This window comes from Gallus gallus, chromosome 3 (genome assembly GCF_016699485.2).
Source record: "Gallus gallus isolate bGalGal1 chromosome 3, bGalGal1.mat.broiler.GRCg7b, whole genome shotgun sequence".
Classification (NCBI taxonomy): domain Eukaryota; kingdom Metazoa; phylum Chordata; class Aves; order Galliformes; family Phasianidae; genus Gallus; species Gallus gallus.
Window position 1 is genome coordinate 28,491,368 of NC_052534.1, and position 23,294 is coordinate 28,514,661.

At 37.8% G+C, this 23,294-nt stretch overlaps 1 protein-coding gene across 15 annotated transcripts in view; it reads right to left on the reverse strand.

The window, feature by feature from the left end:
- Positions 1–23,294, reverse strand: part of DAAM2 (dishevelled associated activator of morphogenesis 2) — a 207,324-nt gene that overhangs the window by 70,233 nt on the left and 113,797 nt on the right. For all 15 annotated transcript variants that reach the window (XM_040697627.2, XM_040697625.2, XM_046938818.1 and 12 more), the window contains 2 exons: positions 19,840–19,929; positions 2,287–2,361 (listed from right to left, as the gene is read on the reverse strand). In XM_040697627.2, the coding sequence (XP_040553561.1) occupies positions 2,287–2,361; positions 19,840–19,929 (165 nt within the window). The remainder of the gene's footprint in view (positions 1–2,286; positions 2,362–19,839; positions 19,930–23,294) is intronic.

The following is a 23,294-nucleotide window of genomic DNA, read 5'->3' on the forward strand; positions in this document are numbered from 1 at the left end:
TGTCTCAGCTGTGTCGTTCCAGTTTTCCACTGATACAACTCCTGTGAAATCAAGTCAACCAAGCTTCACCTGCCTAAAATTGAAGCAACTAAGTGGTAAATCAGAAGCAGTGGTTTAACCTCAGTGTATATTCTTAACACCTCAAGTAGAAGAGTAAATCATGAGGCTGGAAGCTAAGTAAAAGGTTATCAATCATTCAGTGCTGAGCCATGCAAACAACATTACCAGGGATGGTGTTTATTGGTGCTCTTAAAATGTGTTTAAAATTAGAAACTTAAGCCAAAACATAGTCTCATTCCATGGAACTGCTCCAGATTTACAGTAGTGACATGCACATACTCACTCCAGATTTAAAGACTAGTCCAAAAGTCTCTGAAATCAATGGAAAATCTGTCAGTAGATTCAAAAGGCCTTGGATCAAATCCTACCAGAAATATTTGGCTCAATATCATTGCAAGGTTTTATACCTTTTTTTTTTTTTTTTTTCCTTAATGGGCCTTGTAGAGCAAATTTGTTCAATCAAGAAATCAAAGCACAGTGCCATGCCAGGCACAAAAAAATCTTTTTTTTTTTTTTTCTAACAACTAGTCTATATTCTTTTTGTTCCATTATTCTGCCCCAAAAAAGTCTAGCATGAAGGAAGCTGATCATTTTGGCTATTAATGATTCATTGTAGAAAGTAAATTTTATCTTCTTACAACTGTTTTTTTCCTGCTTTTTTCCTGAGTGAGACATGTTTCACTAGAGAAATACATTAGTATAAGGTATTCATTAAGGCATTATTTTTATGAAAACATTTTCTACCTCATAACCATGACAGTAAAGGTGTATAGAAGGCATGAGAAATCAAGCATATGGGCATAAGTGAAAAAATCAGATGACAGAAACCAAAGATGTTAGGAACCAACTTCTGTCATCAACACTGCACAAATGTTAAAAAAAAAAAAAAAAAAAAAAAAAAAAAAGGCTGAGCAGACTCTGTACATAAAGAACTGGAGGCAAAAATTGACTACAAAATTAGTAATAGGATCAGATTTCAAAATGTAAGGTCTAGCATATTACAAAAGTCAGTGACACTACAAGGTGTTCTACTTGTGCTGGTAGCCAGATCTACAGGACGTTTCAGAGGAAGACTCACATTACTAAGATACTGAATAAGGACATGGAAAGAAAGTTTACCACAGATAACTTGTTGGCTCACATCTGATGCCTAAGCTGTTGCAGCCTTATATTTCTCTATCAACCTGCTTGCATATAAATAGATATTATATTTTATGAAGAACTGCCTTTTCTTTTTCTACTAAACTAATGAACTCAATGTTATTTTGAAGATTAGTTAGAAATTAATTTAAAGCCACTCAACAGAAACAAATGTAACCTTGTTTTCAAATGGTTACTTTTCTGTTTCATTAAAATCCTTCTGCTCTGAAGAGTAAACAGAGACTTCAGTTGACTTTTACCCATAATATAACATACCAGGAATATATACTGTTATATGAAATATAGCAGTTAAAGGCTGCCCTTCCTACTAATCTTGAAGAACCAAATTATTTCACCTTCATTTGGCACAGTCACACACAGGTCTCAACAAAGCAAACTGTAGTTACAAGCACAATTTTGGAAAAATCATACTTTTGGTTGTCACTGTTTCAGACTGGTTAGCCCTGCCAAGATCCAAGCGCAAATGTGTGCATGTGCTGAAAGCTAGCTTTATCTTACCACTCCTCTAGATTTTCAAAACAGAGGTCATAACTGAATTGCCTTTGTGCTCCATCAACATTCAAGAGCATGGTCTCTACAAGACCATTACGGCCTGACACAGTTTAAAGCTAGCTGCAAGTTGTTTTCAAATTGCACAGGAATTCAAAAAGGGCACAAAGACATTTTTGTCATCTCTTTTATGGTGATCCAGTGCCAATGAGCAGAGATCCAAGGATCAGTGCCATACATTGCTGTAGGCTTCAGAGTTGGTATGTCAGTCCTTTAAAATCATAAATCTCATTACTCCAGCACTGAATTTTCGTTCCAGAACTAACTTCAATGCCTTCAGTTCTATGTATCATTTAAATTAAAAACTGGAAAATGCTTATGACGTTATCTAGTCTACTCTGCTAGGGCAGGTTGCTTTCTTAAGACACATGCTATTCCTTCACGAGTCCTGTTTCAAACAAGTCATGCACTTGGGCTAACATTCCTCTTCTTCAGAGATTTCTTCCTAAAAAAAAACAAAAAACAGATTTCTATGAAAATAAATCTTCCCTTTCTGTGCAAAAAGAAGGAACTTACTGCTGCCATGGAATTGATGCGGTCAATGTAGTAGTCTGGCCAGCTGGTAGCAAGCTTATTAGGATCTTCTTGTTCCTGAAACAAAAAGTTAAGTAAGTTTACACATGAAGTCTTTGTAGGATAAAGTGCTGGTGTAGAACTTCCTGGGATTCTTCAATGTGTTGGTCTTTACCTAAGTATCTCCTCCCCACACTCTTGTATAAACACCAGAAGCCTACATGCATTATTACAAACATTTCTAGCAGTTTAATACTAGCACAATCACCGTGGTGCATCAGAGAAAAAAAGACTCTCCTTCAGCTAAGGTTATTACACAAAGAATTACAAAATTTGACAGAGCCTCAGTTATCTTCAATATGTAAGTGGCAAGCTTCAGCCCCTTAAACATACTGACAATGTTTCCAAATAGAAGGACCGCATATTTTTAGATAACAGGTTTATATTTTGTAGTTATACACTGACAGATTTTTGATATTATTCTGCCTCACTACTGCTGGAGTGATGGGGCAATTCACCAAGAAAAGTCTTTAAAATCTTCAAGGCTAAAATATAAAGAGAGTCAAGAAATCTGAAAAGAAGTCAGAAGGCATTTTGACTTGATAAACCACAACAGTTATTCAATACCTCAAAACACCTGAAGGAATAGAACAGCATCACCTTAGTTACAGTAGCAGTAGTACATCTCTACATCTCCTAGTTACATCTCTACCTCCCAGATAATCCATCAGAAGGATTCTTCACTAGACTAAGCTCAGTCAAGCTAAGCTTCTAACAGAAGATTTGCTCCTAACCAGAATCAAATTTTCTGTTTCCTTGGCTGTTCAATGGAAATGAGATTTCAACCCAATGGATATATTTATTTCTACATAGGTGTAACAGTCATCAATAAAATGAGAGGAATAGTTTCTAGGATCCTAATTATCCATTACAAAGAACAAGTAACTAGTATTAAGACTCCTAGTATATGATAAGAGACTGAACTACTTGACCTATCCTAAGGATTTCCAAAGATGGATGAAGACTGTATGGATCTCACCAATATTGTCTTTGTATGAATGCTTACTCATACTAGAAAATTTATTTTGTAGAAGACATATGGAACAATATTAAATGTGCAGTTTAATCAGAGTACCTCAGCTTTTCAGAACTGTTTGGTTTGGAGATGAGAAATGACTCTACACGATCCCTGTTGAACCATGTTGAGAAAACACCGATCTATCTGACAAGTTTGTATCAGGCTACATACCAACACACATAGCAACAATTCCATTCAAATTAAAATATTCATATTTGGAACTAAAAGCAAAATCAAGGCCGACACTTCAATATTTTCTTACCCTTTCCTCACTCCCATGGACTTCCAACATGTGGACCAAAGGAGTATCCCCATTCAGGATAATGAGCAAACAGTTTTTTCTACATCTAGCAAAGAACTGTAGTACAGACACATTGTAGAAAGAATACAACTCTTAAGATTACTGTTGCATGAAAAATATGGAGACTATCAAAGTGGCAAGAGATACCAATTACAACAACAGTTGCCATGCTTCCACTGCTTCAGAGTAATAAATGGTGCAATTAAGAACAGGATGACCTTTCTCAAAAGAAACAAGAATTTTTGCTGCTTTTTCTTTCTTCCCATTCCCAACCATAGTCAACAGCAGTCTAATGGATCCAAATCCATTCCAAATGACACATCACAGAAATATGCAACTCCCTCATAGTAGCCAGAGTTGCCACATCACACAGTACTGAAACATTGCCTTTCAATGCCTGATTTCCCTTCACTACATGTAGATACAGAAAGAACACTGACAACTATTTTGCACTAAGCAGAACATTAGCTCTTATAGAAAAGTAAAAAAATAAATTTGCTAATGGAAAAATAAATAAAATATGCAATAGATTAATACAGCATTATTTTTTAGAAGATAATCTAACCATCTGCAAATAAAACAATAGAGATAGGAAGCTAATCCAGACATAGTGAAGTAAACGTCATTCTGCAGAGAACCAGGATAAGCCACCATATTCTTTCTCTATATCAAATTTTAGATGTATAAATGACAGCTATAATTGTATGCAGAGTACAAGTGACAAGATTTTCAGAACAGGGAATGTGTATATTCCCTCTCCCCTTTCTGCCTCCATTCCTAGCTCTAAGTAAAGAAACAAACACAGACAAATTAAAGACTGCCTGAATCCATCATTTTTGTACAAAATGAAGCTACAATACTTTTTCTCACTAAAGTTCCTTAGAAAGGAAAAAATCTATACATAATATATATAAAAGCTAGAATGTCACAACTAATCTCTCTCATTACCTAGTTCAGACATGCAACCTGAAGAGTATCAGGAGAGATACACAAAAACAGCAATTCAGAATTCTGAAAAATTCTCTGTAAGCACCCAAACCATTAGAAACTTCACAATCAGAACCACAGATCAAAAGACTCTGATCCCTCAAATTATATTAATATATTTGATCAGCTTGGCAAATGAGATAAGGTCCTTAGTGAATCCTGCTTTTGGTCATTCTCTGTCCACTGCAAATTGGTGTAAACTCCTAGATCAAATGGCTAGTTTTGTTTTTGGTTTTAGTTAAAATTGGGAAAATAAAATAAAGTTTCAGTGGAATGCAGTAAGTGCAAGGATTTTTTTTTTTTTTTTTTTTTTTGAACTAAAGCCTATGCTGAAGTAGTATGTTGGTGCTGTTAAGAAGTTTGATCAGATAATATAGATAATCAAAGTGTGTCAGTGGTGTTTGCTTCACCAGAAGAAAAGTGATTATGTCCTTAAAACTGTCACTCTATTTCTGTTATGAGGCACCAGAAGGTTACCTAAATTCTGGCTAAACTTGTAAAATTTTATCAAGTCCCCTTAAGACTTGATCATGCCTAATTCATGTTCACATGTCAAAAGTGGCACGATAGTATTTATAGCAGTTACCTGGGTGATGTTTTCATCAGAGACACTAGAGAAAACATCTCGCTACCCAAATTATGATGAATGCCGCCCATGGTAAGAAATTGTTGTACCACATTTTCTTTCAGAGAAGAGAAGACAAACCAAAAATACGAAGCAATTCTTGTTTTTATTTTTGTGTTTGCTTAGTGTTTATTGATGTGAAGGCAAAAAAAAAAAAGGAAAAGTGTATTTGTGCATGGGGGTGCTGTTTACTGTGGAGGTTTTTCTCTGTTTGTTGTTGGTTTGGGTTTTTTCCCCCCTTACTGTCTTCAGGATTTCGATCCTCAAACAGACCTCAGAAGAGATTGCAAGACACCTTGATGATGATGGCAAAACCCTTTTCCTTGCTCCAAGAGACTCAGAAAAAGAAGAAAAAGAAAAGAGGTCCCAACATACAAAGCTGCATAGGCATCAAGAGCTGGAAACAATAACCCATCTGTGTAAGGGAAAACATCAGCTGAAGGAATCTATTAAAGAAAAGCCTTCTTTTAGCTCCTTGAATAATGTAAATATTGCATTAAAAAACAGACGTCAGCTTGTGGACTTTATAAGAGGCCATATCATTCTTCACTGGAGTAACAACTATGTAACTGCTGTGAAAACAGGATCCTGATACCATACGAGCCTGCAATATAGCCAAGGTATTATATAGGCTTTGACACTAATTTGGACAGGCTCCATTGCTTGGTGGAAAGTGGAACTTATGACTTCATCCAAAATAGGATTTAATGGAGTAGGGCAAGTATTTGGGCCATGTGAACCAATCAAAATGAAACAGAATACAACAAAGTATTGTCTGCACATCTAAGCTGATCCTAAAAATCTTTTTGAGAATCCTGGGAGAATGGATCCATTAGACAAGTTGTTCTATAGAGAGCAGACACCTTTAGTAGCTGCCACGTCAGCAGAATAAACAGTTGCAATACAAACACTGAAATCATAACAGACACAATTAAGAAGTATCAAACACTGGAGTTACTGAAATTATGTGGAAATGCCAAATATTTGTGTATTCAGAGAAAATAGAAGCCTGCATATGTATGATGGATGCTTCTTCCAAGATGATTTGAGTCCTTTAATAAAGAATACAGGGAAAGTCTGTACAAGAACTGCCTATGCTGAAGCTCCTTAGGGGCAAACACTGGGTTTCAGTTTCCAGTAAAGATGTACTATATAGAATTTGTTTCTATCTGCACACACACTGCTGTGATAAATTGCCAGGGCTGATGACTCATGAAGTTTTCTAACATACAACTGAAATAATATTTCTTCCTTGAACAGATGCATCAAGACTTACACCACATGTTATGGATGTCATATGATAACTGTGGGTACTATAGGGATGATATCCATTCACTGGAAACATGACTTTCTCCTCAAAACTGTCTTTTCAGAACTGCAGGCAGCTGACCTTACTGCTTCACACTGTTCAGAACAGAATGGGAAAAAGCCATGTACCTGATGTTGTTCAAAAGGTTTAAAATGTTTTGTTAGCAAGGAACCAAGATACTATTTATTGAGTTCCTCTATATCAATGAAAACAGTGTGCAAACATAGATGGAGGATGTGAAATGAGGCTACTTTAGTATAAATTCCTCTTCCGGCCTGCTCACTGTATGATGTCCAAATTATGCTCAAATTTATACTCAAGTCACAAAGAATTGAATTTGCCTGCAAAATCCACATTAAGGTTAACACTGTTCCTCCTCTCAGCATGCATCATCCTGGTACCTCACAGAATTGTAAAATGGGTTATTTTATGTGGTGAATAGAACAGGGTGGAATGGAATGGTATAGAACAGAACAGAATAGTTGGAAGGGACCTACAAAGATCATCAATCCCAAAGGATCAGCATCATCACATTCAATTCAGAAAACATAAGTTATGGGGCTCAAGTTAGTATAAGAAATTAACAATTTTCAAGAAAATGTGAAATATGATACTTGACATAATGCGTAAGTCCCTGTAACTAGGCTTTGTTTTTATTTTTATTTTTTATTTTTTACATCCTACTAAAAAAACAAAGGGAATTGGGATTGTGAAGAATTTCTTTTGAAGGAGAAAAAAGAAGAAAACTGATCTGTTTACTGAAACTTTAAATTTTAATGTGATACGCATCAGTTGAGATAAAAGCTGAGGAATAATTCTCTACTTCAGGATGAAGACATTCCACACTTTACAGAACAACAGATAATCTGGTAGAATGTTCATCTGAGATGTCCATGATTTAGACTCACCGTCATGTTGTTCCTGTTTCAAAGTGAAGTACATGAACCTTGCTCTCCGCATGCATTTTCTGGTCACTACAAACAACGCTGGGTTTTTTATTGTTTTGGGGATGGAGAATGACTATCACTTGTACTTCATTTCCCAAAAGTGCAACTCCATTCCCCTCAGATGCTTTTCAAAATGACTCAACTTATTGCAACATCTGCTATTAATGCTGAATACAATACAATTCAGTAACACCTTGCACTCCACACTGTCAAAGGTCCTGACAGAACTTCATGCATTAGGTTTTTCAGCCTCTCTTTCATTGAGATCAGCAGAAATGGGGAAAATGGGATGCAGACAATTACAGAGTTTGCAGTCACACAGGAAATCTGTAGCACAGCCAAGAATCAATCGACACTCGAGTCGTACATCCTGCACTCTCATCCAAATCACCATTCTCCCTTTTTTCCATGACTGACTTACTGCCTTTTCTTGAAGCTCTCTTTAAGGAGAGGTACAGCTTTCAAAGAAACATTTACCTGTTCATTAACACACTGTTCATCCATTAACATCTGTCTCAGTTTAGAGCAGCCAAAGTTCCATAAATAAGAAGCACTTTCATTAAAAGACACAAAACATGTTTGATCTGCTGTGAGAGGAAATACTAATTCAGGAGTGGAGCTAAAATACATCCAAGCTTTTCAGACAGTTTACGCCTCCAAAAAGCCAGCCATGTCCCAAGAGATGGTAATTTTGAAACAGGGCAGACTGTAGGACTGAGCCATTCAATAGACAGATGTGGTCACTGCTCCATTTCTCAGACGCCACAGCTAGCATTTACACAAATATTCTCAGGCTCTGGGGGAGGGAGCTGTACCCAAGCACTTTAAGCACAATTTATCCAGAGTGAGAAAAACAAACATTACTTCTCTCTCTGGAATTAAGCTATTGATGTGCGGATAATAATCCTTCTGCCCCAAAAGCAGTCCACTGTATAAGTTATTAAAAGGGAATGCTCAATAATTACTAGCTGGAGCAAGCAATTGAGTATTCTAATTGCCTCTTATAGGTCAGGCATAGTCATACATGCTTACAGTTCACTGGATTATGACACTGGAATATTCTGCCTAGGAAACTGTAGGGTTTTTTCTGTTTTTATTTTATTTTCATTATTGAGACTGATCTTTGCCCTGCTGCCAGCAACCTGGCTGGCCTGATAATGATCCCTGGTGCTGGTTACTGAGTACTCATTTCAAAAGAAAGAATCAAAGGCTTCATATTATTATTTATAGTACAAAATGCCTTTTGCTGCCAAACAATTGTGGAATTCACTGTCACAAGATACAACAGAATATAAAAGCATAAAAGTGAAAAAGGGATATAGTTTTTGAATAATGAAGATTCCTTCTTAGGAATCTTTCCTAATACTGAAAGAAGCTTCAACATCATGTACATTCACCAGTCTTTAAAAATTAAAACAGATTATCAATCATTTGTGAAAAACGGTTTGCCCTACCACAGGCTGAAAACTTTCTAATAAAGCTAAATCTCTGTTTTGAATTGCTTATGTCATTCATCACCCTTTTTGCTTCCCAGTCACAAATGCAGCAGCTCTACAGTTTGTATGCTGTAGACACACAGTGTGCCATTTCCAACCTTACCTACCACTCAGAACAACCACTTCAAATTAATTACTTCTACTTGGTACAAGTCTAACAGAGATGAAGATCATGCTTTTATTTTTTATATTCCAGAAAACTTTCCAAATCATTTGAATACATATACATGCAGATATGTAGTTTATTGCTGAAAATGGACTGGAAAAGGGGGAAAAGCAGGGAGAAAGGTTGCTAGTGAAGATAAGGGTTATTTTTCCAGAAAACATCAGAACCACTGATTAAATAAACTGTATGACTGTGCTATTTAAAACAAAATTAAGTTTTACAGTAGCCATGTTTGGCACAGGACTTTCAGTAGGTTGCTGGAGGGAATCACATTTCAAAAAGCTTTACATTATAGCGAAGTTGCACAGTACATTTTAAGAATATTCTTATGTTCAATTCTCTCCTCTTTTGGCTTCTTATCATCAATGCATACAGGTGTAAGCTTGTTGCCAGTGCTGACTGCATCAGCATCCTTTTGCTATTTATAGATTACACAAGAGTGTTCGTCTCTGTGCAAACACATACAGCCCTGTTGTACGATGTGGATCTCACTGTTATCAGACACTTATTTACAGGTATAGTGAAGTGACCAAGAGGACAGCTTGTCCCCATATTTACAGATCTACTTGGATATACAGCTGATATCACAGTGAATTATTAAAGCAATTCACATTCTTCCTCTGGTCAAAGTTTCACCTCTCTCATGGAAGTAGTTCTGTTGGATATATTCTTCTGACTGTGCTGCTGCCTACAATCATTTTTTCCTATTAATTGAACTCCATGTTTAAAATCTGTTATTGCTCTATTTTCCACAGGACCCAGTCAACTGATATTTTACAGCTGATAAGGCTATAATGTAAATACTGCATTGCAAAATAAAGCAATTAATGAGTTATTTGCAAATGAAATGTACGAGTTCTTAGACAATAACCTTCCCTTGTCTAATTCCATCTTCTTTTGGAGGTGAAGGGAAATGTCTACTGTGAAGGACTCTACCAGTCAGGAAGCCAATTCATGTTCATTCTACACAAAAGGTCTTTAGGAAAAGATGTTTCTCATGGACAATGTCTGCTCTCCAGGCGTGTGGCTGGGGACTGATGTTGTCCTCCTGAATCTCCTGAACAGCTCTGTCCCTGTAAACCTGCAGTAAGCTTAAGGTCAGGGTCCAGATTCTGCAGTGATTCCTGCAGTTGGTGGCACCAACAACATGCTACTATCCTAACAACTCCTAAGTAGCAGCATCACTGGGGCATACATTTCTGTTTCATTAAGACCAAAGCTCTGCTCTTTTGGTTCTGTGCTATGTAAAAGTATTGTGAATTCATTTCACTTACAGAATTGACCTTGTTCAACTTACTATTCCACTTTATAGTAAGCATGCGGTGAACACAGAAATGGGCATTTATCCTTCACAACTCACTTCCTGCTTTTAGCTTAACTTGTTCTGTTTCCAACAGCACTGTTCTCAACTGGACTCCAATGCTGCTGGTACTGGACAGTGAGGAAGAATTTCCTTTTTTCTTCTCCTTCTTCACTTCCTTTCCTCCTCTTCCTTCTAGCACTCTTTTGGCAACAGTGAGAAGCCCCAGAAGGAGCCCAGCTTGTGTAATTGAACCTCCTACTTGTCACATGCTGCACTGAAAGTTTGTCTTTTAGTACTACTCTATTTTTCTCCAGCAAGTAATTGCTTACAATCTTTTCTAAATAAAATGAAAAGACACCTTCCATTCACAGCAGGCACCCTGTCTGCTACTTGATGATGGGAATGAAAGGTCACAAGCTCTGCTCAAATTCACAAAGAATTACTGAGGATGCACCTACCTAGAGACAGCATAGCTAGGATAAATCTTTCTAGAAGCACGCACAATTATCTAATGCCAAACTCTACAAGGTTTTTCTTCACTGTCCTAACAGTGTGGGCAATGTGGACAATACACCCACTTCCACTGTCAGCACTTCTTAATCTAGTTCATTTCTGCTCTGGGGCCTCTTCTATGAATGATTACAGTGTTGGTTGTGAGAACAGAGAGACCAATGGTTTTTAGGTTGCTAATCCAATATCTGAGTATATTATTCAGTTATTTGGTCTATTTCTCCTTTTCATAAACATGGGTAAAACTATATATTTTCTTCCCAGCCTTAATTTTTCTCAACTGTTGTATTTGTAAAATCTTTGGGATGACAGATATCTTTCAGCAGGTGACTGAATATCAGGGAAGATTATGTACTTTTCACCTTGAATCAGGTGCAAAGCTGAAACTGTCATATGTGATCGCAATGGAAACGTGGCTTTCAGTAGATACTGGGAACAATTCTTTGCTGCATCTGTTCACAAACCCATCACTGAAATGACAGGAAATTCAGGAACCCTCCTTGCTCAGTATTTGCTGGGTTTTGAAAGGCTGGTGGGCATTTGGTGAAATGTAGAATGCAGAGAAAAAGTACTGATGCTTGTGGTTATTCTTCCCCAGGTGTAGGACCTCTACACTTGTCCTCGAACCTCATAAGGATTATCTCTGCAGGACTGACTCATACTTGGAATTGTAGAGACCCAGAACTTTCAAAAAAGCACAAAGATTGAACTGAATCCAGGGGTAGCAGCTAAAACACATTTGGCATTACATCTGCTTCCCATACAGCAAAATCAGATTGCTCATCGCTGTTTCATTTTTAGGTACAGTGAATTATATCATCTTAACAGAATAACAGCTGGATAAATGTTTTGAGTGATTTTTTTTCTTTTAGTTGGTTTCACTGTTGTTTTTTGTTTTTCCATGGTAAGGTCAAATCTGCTCCCACTGATCTCTTCCCATTCCCACAGAGTGCAAGTGTAACACGAAACACAACACTAGGTATTAAGATGATAATATACCACTGTATAAACTCAGGAGTATTTCTAGTCATAGTTTTGAGTGCTAACTTCAGCTGGAGAACCAATAGTTCACATTAAAAAATGCAGAAACTGAAAGATGGACACTGAAATTTTATATGCTCAGCATATCTATAGCAGATAACACAAAATTTCCATGGACTTTATGTCTTCAGTACTCTGAACCAAAGAGCTGCAAAGGCATTTTTTTTTAGCAGTGACTAACTTCTACTGTTGTAGAGAGAGGCAAAAGGAAGAAGAAACTAAAAATATTTCATGCTGTTCCCATGGGGGGTGGGAAAGAGAAGACTTTCTATTATACGTAAATAAATATATAATTTCAAGGCACTGACCCCAAATAGCCTCTCATACTAGGATAAATAAATGAGTCTGCAACTGTTAGCACCGCAGCATGGAAAACATGAACTAAGTAAAATCTGGCTGGAAAAACTCTCTCCTCCTGTGTCTGCTACATTGTGGCCTTTCAGATATCACGATTCTATACTGTAATAAAGGTATTCCAGCTGACTGTATAATCATTTTTTCCTCAGCATCAAATTCATCCTTTAATCTGCTAGTAGAATAAATTTGGGCTAAAACCATATGCTTAAGAGAAGTGTCTGATATCATTATGCCTACTGTACTGTTTCTCAAAGTGACCTCTTGGGGTACATACAGACAGGAAAATAACAATGGAGGGAAAAATCAAAATATAATTACAGAAACTTAATGATAAACCTAAGAAAAAAGTCAAATTTTGTCTTTGGGTATCTCTGCATTAAATGATGTAGAAGGAAACGTGTACTGTTTTAAGTTTTATTTTACACTGTAATAACCCTGTCCAAATCTGAGAGACTGTTTCAGCCTACAATACACCTATCAACCAAACAGCTCTTTCAGACTAAAACTTTTTAAGTACGCTAATCACAAAATATTTGTAGTTCCTGTATTAGTGACGTTGAACGCATTTTCTCGATTCCTGTTATGTTTTTGTTTGTCATAGTGCAGAGTTTCTGAATTTACTGTTCTGAAGACTACTTGCACTTATAACAAAGTAATTTCTGAAGTCTTGCGAATATCTTCTATACCTATACTAAAAATACCAGAATCACCCAATGTCAGTGTCAAGCTAACAAATCATCCCAAACATCTGAGCATGAAGTCATTCTGTTGAAGAGGAAAAGGAACAGATGCTGGTGGGAAAAAAAGCAAGTTAACTCCACAACTGCTGGCATTTTCCAGACATCCAGCTGAAAGAATGCCATGGTTTGCAAAGGACAACATCCTCCCACTGTGAGTCACCAGTGTTAAGAAATTTCCTCTGAGCCATAGGCTAACTGAAAGCAGTCTCCTAAGTTAAGGAAGTCAGGCAGTCATTCAGACCCAAAGCAACTGTGGATCCCAGGCAATGAGAACAGACCAAATAACTTCTGCCAAAGCATATTTCAAGGGATGTGTCTGATGGCAGTAAGACAGGAGACGGTAGGTTGCACAGAGACTCACTGTTGGCACACAGTTGCCTTCTTAGTTTGGTTTATGGTCAGTTCACAAAATCACAGAACAATTTAGGATGGAAGGGGCCTCAGGCAGAAGGGACTGGCACAAAGTAGGGCTAATTTTAAAGCTAGATCAAGTTATTTGGGTCTTTGTCAAGGTTTTAATACCAAGTTAAATCAAAATCTTGACTGAAAAGCTGAATGTTGCCATGAACTTCTGAAGCATCAGTAGGAACAGAAGCAGTTATCTGATGCGTGGAAAACTTGAGATTAATTCCAACTGTCAAGTTCCAGTGTACATATCAGGCTTTGCCCTGCATGCATAAGATACCCTCACCATTTTGCTAGCAATGCACTTTCACTTGGCTCTCCAGGTCCTATACAACCTCTTCAGTCTCCTGCTGTGTATCAATTGCTCCTGTTTTTAGCCTGTCATGTGTGATGTGTTATTCTGTTTTCCAGAGGAAGAAAGAGTTCGAGCACCACCCTCCCACAGACATTTCATGCAAAGATGTGAGAAAAACCCTCATGAAGTCACATCCAAGCTTTGTCAAACAGATTCCTTACAACTGCCTTCTCAAATACTGCAGAAAATCATCTTGTGTGTTCATTGTCTACTACTCCCAAATACAGCACGTGGAATAACAGCTCTAAAGAAGGGAATTTATAAGGGACATATTAAATGCTCCTTACAGCTATAAATCCATAACCATAACAGTTTAATATTCCAAATCAGTAACAGACATAAGAAATATTTCAAAGAGGAAAAAACAGTGCAAGAAGATAGAACTGAAAACAATACAACTTCAAACCACCCACTTCATTTAGTATGAGACAACCACGTGCTTGGCACTCTTTATACAGAAAGGATGAACCCCAAAAGGGCTTTCATAGCTTGGATCAGACAATACAAAACCAAAAATTCATACTCAGACAACACAATGGTGTGATCTTCATCTGGTATATCACATCACTAAATAAGACCAGATGAAGATCCATTTTCTCTCTTCTTTAGGGAATATCCGTCTTTCTCTGAATATCTCCATGTATTATAAAGAACTTGTAGTTCTTCAAATTCTCTTTCCTTTAGCAAGAATTGAAGAGCTCCATCCTATCTTAACACAACAGATGCAACGCCATCTCCTGACTTAGAGCCTCCATAAAATTTAAATGCATAGAAAATACCTCAGGGTTCTGGAAGAGAAGTCCAAGCAGCTCACATCTAGCTGAGAAATAACTGCTCCCCCATCTTAGCCAAGTTGAAACTATACTTTACAGTATAAAGACAAAGAGCACAGCAACCCAAGAACAAGCAGTAGATTGAGGACCTCATGTTCAACTGAATGTTTCCTCCAAAAGCAAGGACTCTAGCTTTTATATCTGCATCTTTCTTTTTCTTCACCCCACTAGACTAAGGTAATTATATCAAAAGCTGCAAAAGGAGCTTAGATTCCTCCAGCAGGTTTTGTATTACAGATAAATGTGTGTATGTGGTATAAGAATTGATAATACACACATGAGTTCATTTTTATATTTTTAATTTTAACAGGAAGATGCATCCAAGTTTCAGGGTGAAATATATTCTCTGGAATCCGGAATTGTAGCTAGCTTTCAATTAGTGTTACAGGCTAGTGTTGAACTGGGGATTTTGCTTAGTGCTCTGCAGGCGTGCCTGGACATGGAGTAGAGAACAGAAGTATCTTGCATTATATCAAGCCGCACCATATTAAGCTATACTCTTTATATGGTGATATTTTGCTAACAATGCAAACCACTAGGGTGAAGCTCAGAAAAACTCAAAGAAAAGACTCTGACATGTAGACATTATCCTAATTAATGTTAAGACAGTCAGCATGGGACCAAATTGGAAGTTTGTGAAATGGAACTGCAAATGTTTTAAAAAGCCTTCAGAAGAACTGTTAAAGGTTTGACTAAAGCTAGGATTCCTAAGGGCATTTTGGAGCCTAATGGACAGTTAGATGAAGGCCTCACATCAGGAAAAGGGAACTGAATATCAGGTGTTGCAGCAGTATCTGCTGCTTCTTGGTGGAAGAATTAAGTGTATTTCAGAAGGATATTTGGGACACTCCTCACATAGAGAATACAGCCTAACTGTGCAGGTGTAATGGCATATAAGTACCTTCCTGTCCATCTTTCCCGCCCCACACATTAAGCTCTCTTGTGTACAGACATACCACAAAATCCATTCCTACAAGAATGTCAAAATTATCCATCTTCTGAGGTAGTGTAAAAGAACGAATACTGATTAAATATATATATATATATATATATTTGAGATTGTTTCTTGGAAAGAAAAAAAAAGAAAAAAAAAGGACTATATGATGTGCAGCCAAGGTATGTATATACAGTACGGGAAAGAGGCATGAGAGAATGGTCAGAATACTGCCATAATGTTTCCCTAGATTTATTACTTCACTATTCTTTTTTTTTCAAGTAGAGAGAAATGCATTTTTATAAAAACACAATAATGACAAGTTCTCTGAAATTATAAAGCAATTTAGATCAAAGAGTTTAAAAACAAGTTCCTGACTTCTCACATTCGGTTTGCTAGTTTTCTTATTCATCAGTAAGGAGAAAAATGTGATTGACAAATAAAAAAAGAATAATTGCAGGTCATGAATTCATTAAGAAATCTTTTCTGTATATTGGCTGGTATAGCATATGTATCAGATAAATTTTCACTGGAATTATTTTAAGGCTATTTGGCTGTTCTAGTGATGCCTTTCCCTAGATCTGCTTCTGATAAAACAAGAAGTCTAACCAACATCAGGACTATATGTGTGGACTCTTTTTACTTTTTTTTCACTACTTGAGTTTCAGCGATGTCATTTGAGTAGTTGTTGGAACGAGTCAACAGGATGACCATGAAGATGATCAGAAGGCTAGAGCACCTCTCCCTTGAAGAATAGCTGAGGGAATTTGGCTTGTTCAGTCTGGAGAAGAGAAGCTTCAGGGAGACCTCACTGTGGTCTTCCAGTACTTAAAGGGAGTTTTTTAAACAGTAGGGAGACCAACTTTTTACATTGCCTGATAGTGACAGGAATGGCTTTAAGCTAAAAGAGAGGAGATTTAGATTAGACATCAGGAGAAAATTCCTTACTCAGAGGGTGACAAAGTACTGGCACAGGCCGTCCAGAGAAACTGTGGATGTCCCACCCCTGAAGGTATTCAAGGCCCGGCTGGACGGGGCTCTGGGCAGCTTGATCCAGTGGTTGGCAACCCTGCCCACGGCAGAGGTTGGAAATGAGCTTTAAGGGATGAGCTTTAAGGTCCTTTCCAACTCAAGCCCTTCTATTATTCTATGAGTAGGTACAGCGCAATTAAATGAATGCAACCAATCTACAGCAGAAAAGTTAAATAAATAAATAAATAGGAAAGTTGAACACAGTTATTAGGATTGAACTTTTAGGTGGCTTGTTTGTTTGGAGAGAAGCTGTATGACAGTTATTTCCAGTTTGACTGTACTTTGGAAAGAGATTTGCTACTAATTTTTCCTCAAATAAACAACAACAAAAATATATCATAAACCACAACTTGTTTAACTCTGTAAGCATGGTGTTTTGAGTAGAGTGCCAGGGTGCCACAATGAGGACTGATTAATAATTTTTATGATGTAAAATGAGGACAACTCACTATCTCTCCTTATGTACTCTGCAGATTCAAGGCAAGGTAGAGGAATAGCTGAGGTTGAGAACAGGTTAACGTTTTCCAATAGTCAGCCTTTATTCCTTGCAAATAGCTGCTCAACAAATGAGATGAAGCAGTCACTGTAGTTGCCAACTGAAGGTACTTCTTTAAGATCAAACCATAAGGAATATGGTTTTAATACTTGAGGTTTCAAATGCAAATCTAGAATGGCTACAGGAGACCAAAGGAAATATGGCTGTATGGTAGAATGTGAACACTCCTCTATCACCCACAACCACAAAATTTCCATCCAGAACGGAGACTCCCTTGAGTATCAGGGAACTCTGATAGGCAAGCTGTGTCCCCAGCATACAACTAAGTGCACAGACACGCATCTCTGCATTTCTTTAGAAAGGTTTAATATCGGAAACAGAAGGAATGAGACTTCTGATACAATAGGGAAGTCCTTCCAGGAACAAGTGCCATGAAAGATTATAACTGAAGTTTAACTGCCAAGATAAAAGTACAATGTGTCTACAGTGAGAAGTGCTCTTCATTCCTGCAGGTGACAATTTTTACTTAACACAGACACTAATATTGCACTTTTGGAGCAGAACAAGAAGTTCTGACCTTTCATTATTTTTAGACTTGAAAAGACATCTGAGATCAATGAATGTGAACAATTCCCTAAACTTGTACTTTTTGACCTTCTAGTACATAGCATTTGTTCTTGCCCCCTTACAAAGCTTTCCCTCAGCATGGACACAGAGCCCTCACTTCCCAGAAAGCAGAGAACTTGGCATCAACGAGACAGAGCTCTTTGGATGGCTAACGGAGCTCTGTCTAGTGAGGTATCAGGCTCATTGTGGCCAAAATTAGATTACAAATTCTTCAGGGAAAAGACAGCTTTCCTCTGCAGGGAAGCCTGCAGCACACTTTTCTGTCACTGTAGAACAGTAATGATAGGTGGATTAGGTAGTAGGCTGGAGAGATGTGTCAGCAGGGATCATTTGACTGACTGTGAGGGGAAACAATGAATAACATTGGACAGTTAAGGTTTCAAGTAATTGAAAGTATCTGCAATGTAATGAATAGACATCTGGCAACAGTATACTGTTCCAGTTAGCACATCATTTTGGATAGCTGGAGCTCAGCTAACTGAGGTTTCACTATAAATGCATTATAAAGATTTTCCAGTATGCAGCTCCTTTAACTACGGAGGTCTTCAGGATTCTTATATCAAATCCACTACTTTAAGGGAAAAAAAGGAAAAAAAAAAAAGTGTAATGTACTGAATCCAACCAACATATTAAATACATTAAAGCCTGAATCTTCCTGCCAAGGCTGACTGGTCCTAGAGGTGGAATGTGTGGTTCTTTAAGACAGCTACAAATAGATCCTCTCCCATCAGAGCTGAAAAAGCCAGCTGAGCTTGCCAGCAAAAATGTAAAGCAGACATGGATCACAACAGCCTTCACCTTCCCTCCATACTCAGGCTCTATGTAATAGCGGGAAGAAGAATGAAGAGCACCAAGCACAACTGAACCTAGGCTACTTTTATACACTTCTCTAATTACTGCTAGTTCAGAGGCACTGTAACTAATTTCATGCCATTGACTTTCCTCTGTGATGCATCTCAACCAAAAGCAAGAAACATACAAAATACCCACCTGATTGGTTTCGCTGAGATTTTATTTAATTACGTGGTAAGAAAGCTGATTTTTTTTTAATTTATTTTTAATTTAATGCTGAGAAAAGAAGTCAGTCTAGTATTCTCAGAGAGCAAAATTCTTCAATGACTCACAAAACAAGCATGTGAAAGGCAGCAAACATAATTACTGCAAAAGGATCATCATCAAAGTTTCCATTTGCCTTCTTCAGCATGGACATCTAAACCTCCCCTTCCAGCATCTGCTATGCAGACCTACGTGTAAAGACCGGTGCTCTCACAGCATGCCTTGCATATTTGCAAAATAAAACCTATGAATCTACCATCTTTCTATCCAACTACTTGTTTCTTTCCTAGAGCATCAAAAAAATTCCACCACATCACTCCTGCATGAATTATCTTGTACAAGTTTCACAGCAGTGATAAAAACTTTAATTGCACGTGTCACTAGAAAAATCATGTCCAAGATACTCAGGTATCAGCTCCTGGTCTTCTGGCCTTCTCACTGATTGGTCCAAATTTGAAAATCTTGACTGGAGAAACACCACACACAAACTGATAGGAGCAAGTACCTTTCGTTTTATAATGCAACACAGTATTTCCTATTAGGTCTGGAAGTATTTGCAGTTAGGTTTTAAGATATTATTATAATATTCTTCACGTATTTTAAACCATCCTGAAATACCTCAGTAATAAATGTATTCTGAGCATCCTACATAAGTTTTTAAAAATCCCTTAAAGCTTTTTCCACTACATTTATTTCTGCTAAGAAACATGTAAAATATTCAGTATGGGGAGGCATAAGATTTTTACTTATTGACATATTCTTCAAAAATCATACGTGAATAAGGTGCAACATTCTCACAAGAAGTATATGCATGTCAATAAAAATCCTTAAATCCTTAAGCATGTTCTTGAGAAAGCAGTGGATAAACATGGATTTCATATCTGGATATGCATCAGTAATGATGTACATGCACATACAATTTATACATGAGATATTTTGATCAGAACAATAGTAATACCTTCTTTTTGCTGCAGTATATCTGCCATTTCTTCTCTGGAGGGAGTGCAAACATAGCCTCCCTGTTCTTGTCTGTAAGATCCAATTCATCCTGGAGATCATGAAAAAGAAAAACAGAAGAAAAAACACAGTCAATGGCTGCATTGGTAATTTCTATTATATTAAGAGGAATCTGGATCAGGTACATTACCTAACTTTCAATCAAAATGCAGGGGACTTAGTGTCTCCCAAAGACCCTTGGTTTCATACTTTTTGCCTCACAACGCCAAGTTTCCCCTGTCAGGGCACAACCTGAAAAGAGGGCAGTCTGAACAACTGCAGGGCCAGACTGCCATTACTTACGATTGGTATGGGATGAGAAAGATCACATGAAAGAGATGAAAGTACGAACTCAAAGAACTGGCTTACATAATAGTGACGCACCTTACAGTAGTTAAAGGCAAAAAATTCAGTACAATTTTCTTCCGGCATGCATTATCAGCATGGTCTTCCAGTTAAAAATATCAACAGATTTGAGGTACATGCCACTTTGTTCTACATCTGGGCAGAGACTAACAGAAAAGTTAAATAAATAGCTTTTTGTTTCTTCTGCAGGCTGCCAGTGATTTAGAATGAGAATAGTGAAATCACTGTATCTTCTAAACCAAGGTCAAAAGATAGTGGTTTAGTGGCAGTAATGTCATTGGCAACCTACAGGCTAAAAAAGTTTCAGTACCATTATACTTGTCCACTGAAGCACAGAGGCTCCAGCAGAAGACAATCAGCTGTTCAGAATGAGAGGATTCTACTCCACACAACTTCACATCAGCTTAAACAGACGAGCAAATTCAGTCTTTTAAGAAAATGAGTTCAGCGGAAGACAACTTGTCTATCTCTTCTGTAAAAGGTAGACAATGTCAGTCTCTCTTCCTATTCTTGTTCTCTGTTCACTCAGCACTGACCAGAATAGAACTCTGGTCACAGCTGGCAGTCTCAGGTGCTGATGAGAATTAAACAAATAGGAATGGTCTTTAGAGCAAGTAGCCTGCATGAGCTGAGACAGACAAAGATGTGTAAACTAGAGTTATAGCAATAAAAATACAAGCTTCCAATGACATTTCAGTAGATCAGTTTTGGTAGGGTTTCCTATTTCTTATCTATTGCAGGGGAGATGGACCAGATAGCCTTTAAACGTCTCTTCCAGCTCAAACGATTTTATGATTCTATTTGAAAGTGTTTGGAAAAGGAAGCATCCAAGGGTTTGATATCTAGATGACTTTGCAGCACTAAGAACATCACATGCACAGGTTCTGGCATCCATGCTAACCTAACCCAAGCACAGACAATACCTCTTTAACTCAGACCAACAATGGTTCATTTGGAAAGCTTTCAGGGCTGGGAAACTTGTGAAAACAGTGAGCTAAATTGCACACTGAGCCTGGTAGCGGCTGCTGACAGATTTAAAAGCCCATAGAGATTTCAGCTGCAAAAAGGTACAAAAGAAATGCAAACAGTAACAAGGTAAGGTCAGTGCCAGCAGCCCAAGGTAGAAGAAGCTGGAATTCTTTCTCTTTCGTTCTTTTTTTTTTTTTTTTTTTTTTAAACAAGAAAAAGTTTAAAGGAAAAGAGTAAAGAAAAACTTTAACTGTGCAAAAAAAGTGCAAGCCATGTGGAAATGTTTAGGGTGAGTTTCCAAACAAGGGGGCAGCCAAGCGAGGCAAGGAGTTTTATCCTTGCTACACACAATTAGAAAGTTCAGGCCAGGATCACATTCTTGGGGAGAGAGGGAGAGTGAAACGACATGTAAGGTCTTAAGACAAGCAAAGGAATGCTGTTGGAGGTCAAGCATGTGGGAGGGAAGGGAGGAGCAGACAGGGAATCAGAAATGGCAGGTTTGGAAGAACCACCAAAGGGGCCAGAACACACATCTGAGAAAAGTTGGCTGCCCTCAGCTAAATTCTTAGAAAAATTACGGTATTTTATTGAACTGCTTAATGATCTTAGCCTTCTTTTTTTTTTTAGTTTTTTTTTTTTTCCTAATTTTAAAAAAATAATAACGAAGTTGAATTCACTGGACAAGAAAGCTGAAAGGTTAACTGATTCTGCTTGGTTCTCAAAGCAATTTTGCCCACCAAACCACCTGCTAGACTTTTGTCCTCAAAAATGATTATATCAACCAATACAGTACAGGACCATCATTTCATCAATAAAGCATTCATATTGACCAGAACTTAGGACCACCTGGATGGCAGGATGCTGACACTTAGCTTCTGGATATTCCCACTGGCACTGGCAGCATCAGGGACATAAGGAACAATCTGCTTTCAGTAGAGTAGTATATGTGACTTCTATTCAATTTTGAGAACATTCTTTTCAGGACAGGAGTCTAGAAGGGTTATTTGTAGCAAAGAAAGATCCAATGGGAATAAACTGCATCTGCACCCTGTAAGCTAGAAGAGTATTAGAAGTCATCACATGAGGTATGGTAGCACAGAAATAAGAAAACTGCTCTAGTTACGTGGCATAATGTGTTCAGATGCAGACAGAAAGAAACCTGACTGGAAAGCAGCACAGGAGGCTCAGAAGAATGGACTGCTCTTCTTTGTGAAATAGCCAGTGTTTGTCTCCATGAGGAGGCAAATGCTAGGCTCTAACCCCACAGTCAGGTGGGCAGGTAACAAACAGAAGCAGAGAAAGAGACACCTCCAGAACGTAAAGCAGCAGCTGGGCTCATCAACAGCATTTCCTGAAGTAAGCCATTCTCTTCAGTAAGCGTGCTGCTTCATGGAAGAACATTGTGAGAGAAACTGAAAAGGCCTACATGCCCCATTCTACCTACATCCTTAATCAAATCTTACTCTATGAAAAACCACAAAACTCTGTAAAACACTGAAGACATGAAACTTTCTTCTGGAACCCTCCAAATTCTCTTCCCTTTCCAATCCCCAGGCCCCTTAAAAAGCAGGAGATGACTGCAAAAGTAACAGCTGCACCTAGCTAAGAAAGAAGATCTTGCATCAGATTTTCCTATTCTGACTTGGGAACCTAACAGACAATGCATAAAGAAACCTATTCCTGTTTCCCTCCAAAGCAGTCATTACAGAAAGAGTGGAATTAATTTCAGAAAGGCAATTTAATTCATGAATAGGTCATACTGGCCTGACAACAGAGGCAGATCTGTCAAAATGTAGAACTTCAGATACTAGACTTAGTTTAGTGACAGCAAGTAGCTATTGAAGTAGAAAGGAACTGCAAAGTTGGCAGGAAAGTGGAAAAACTACAGACTCTGAATGCAGTCATCAAGACTGGTGTTGGACTCAGGTTGAGGAAGGCGGTATGGTGTGACTGAAAGCACATGAAGCATGCATGAAGGGCAAGTGAGATCAAAGAGGTACAAATACCATCCTCCACCACCTGTACCCATTTCCCAACAGAAACATAATAAATCTGCCATGCCCCACATGGAGGGCTTGGTTT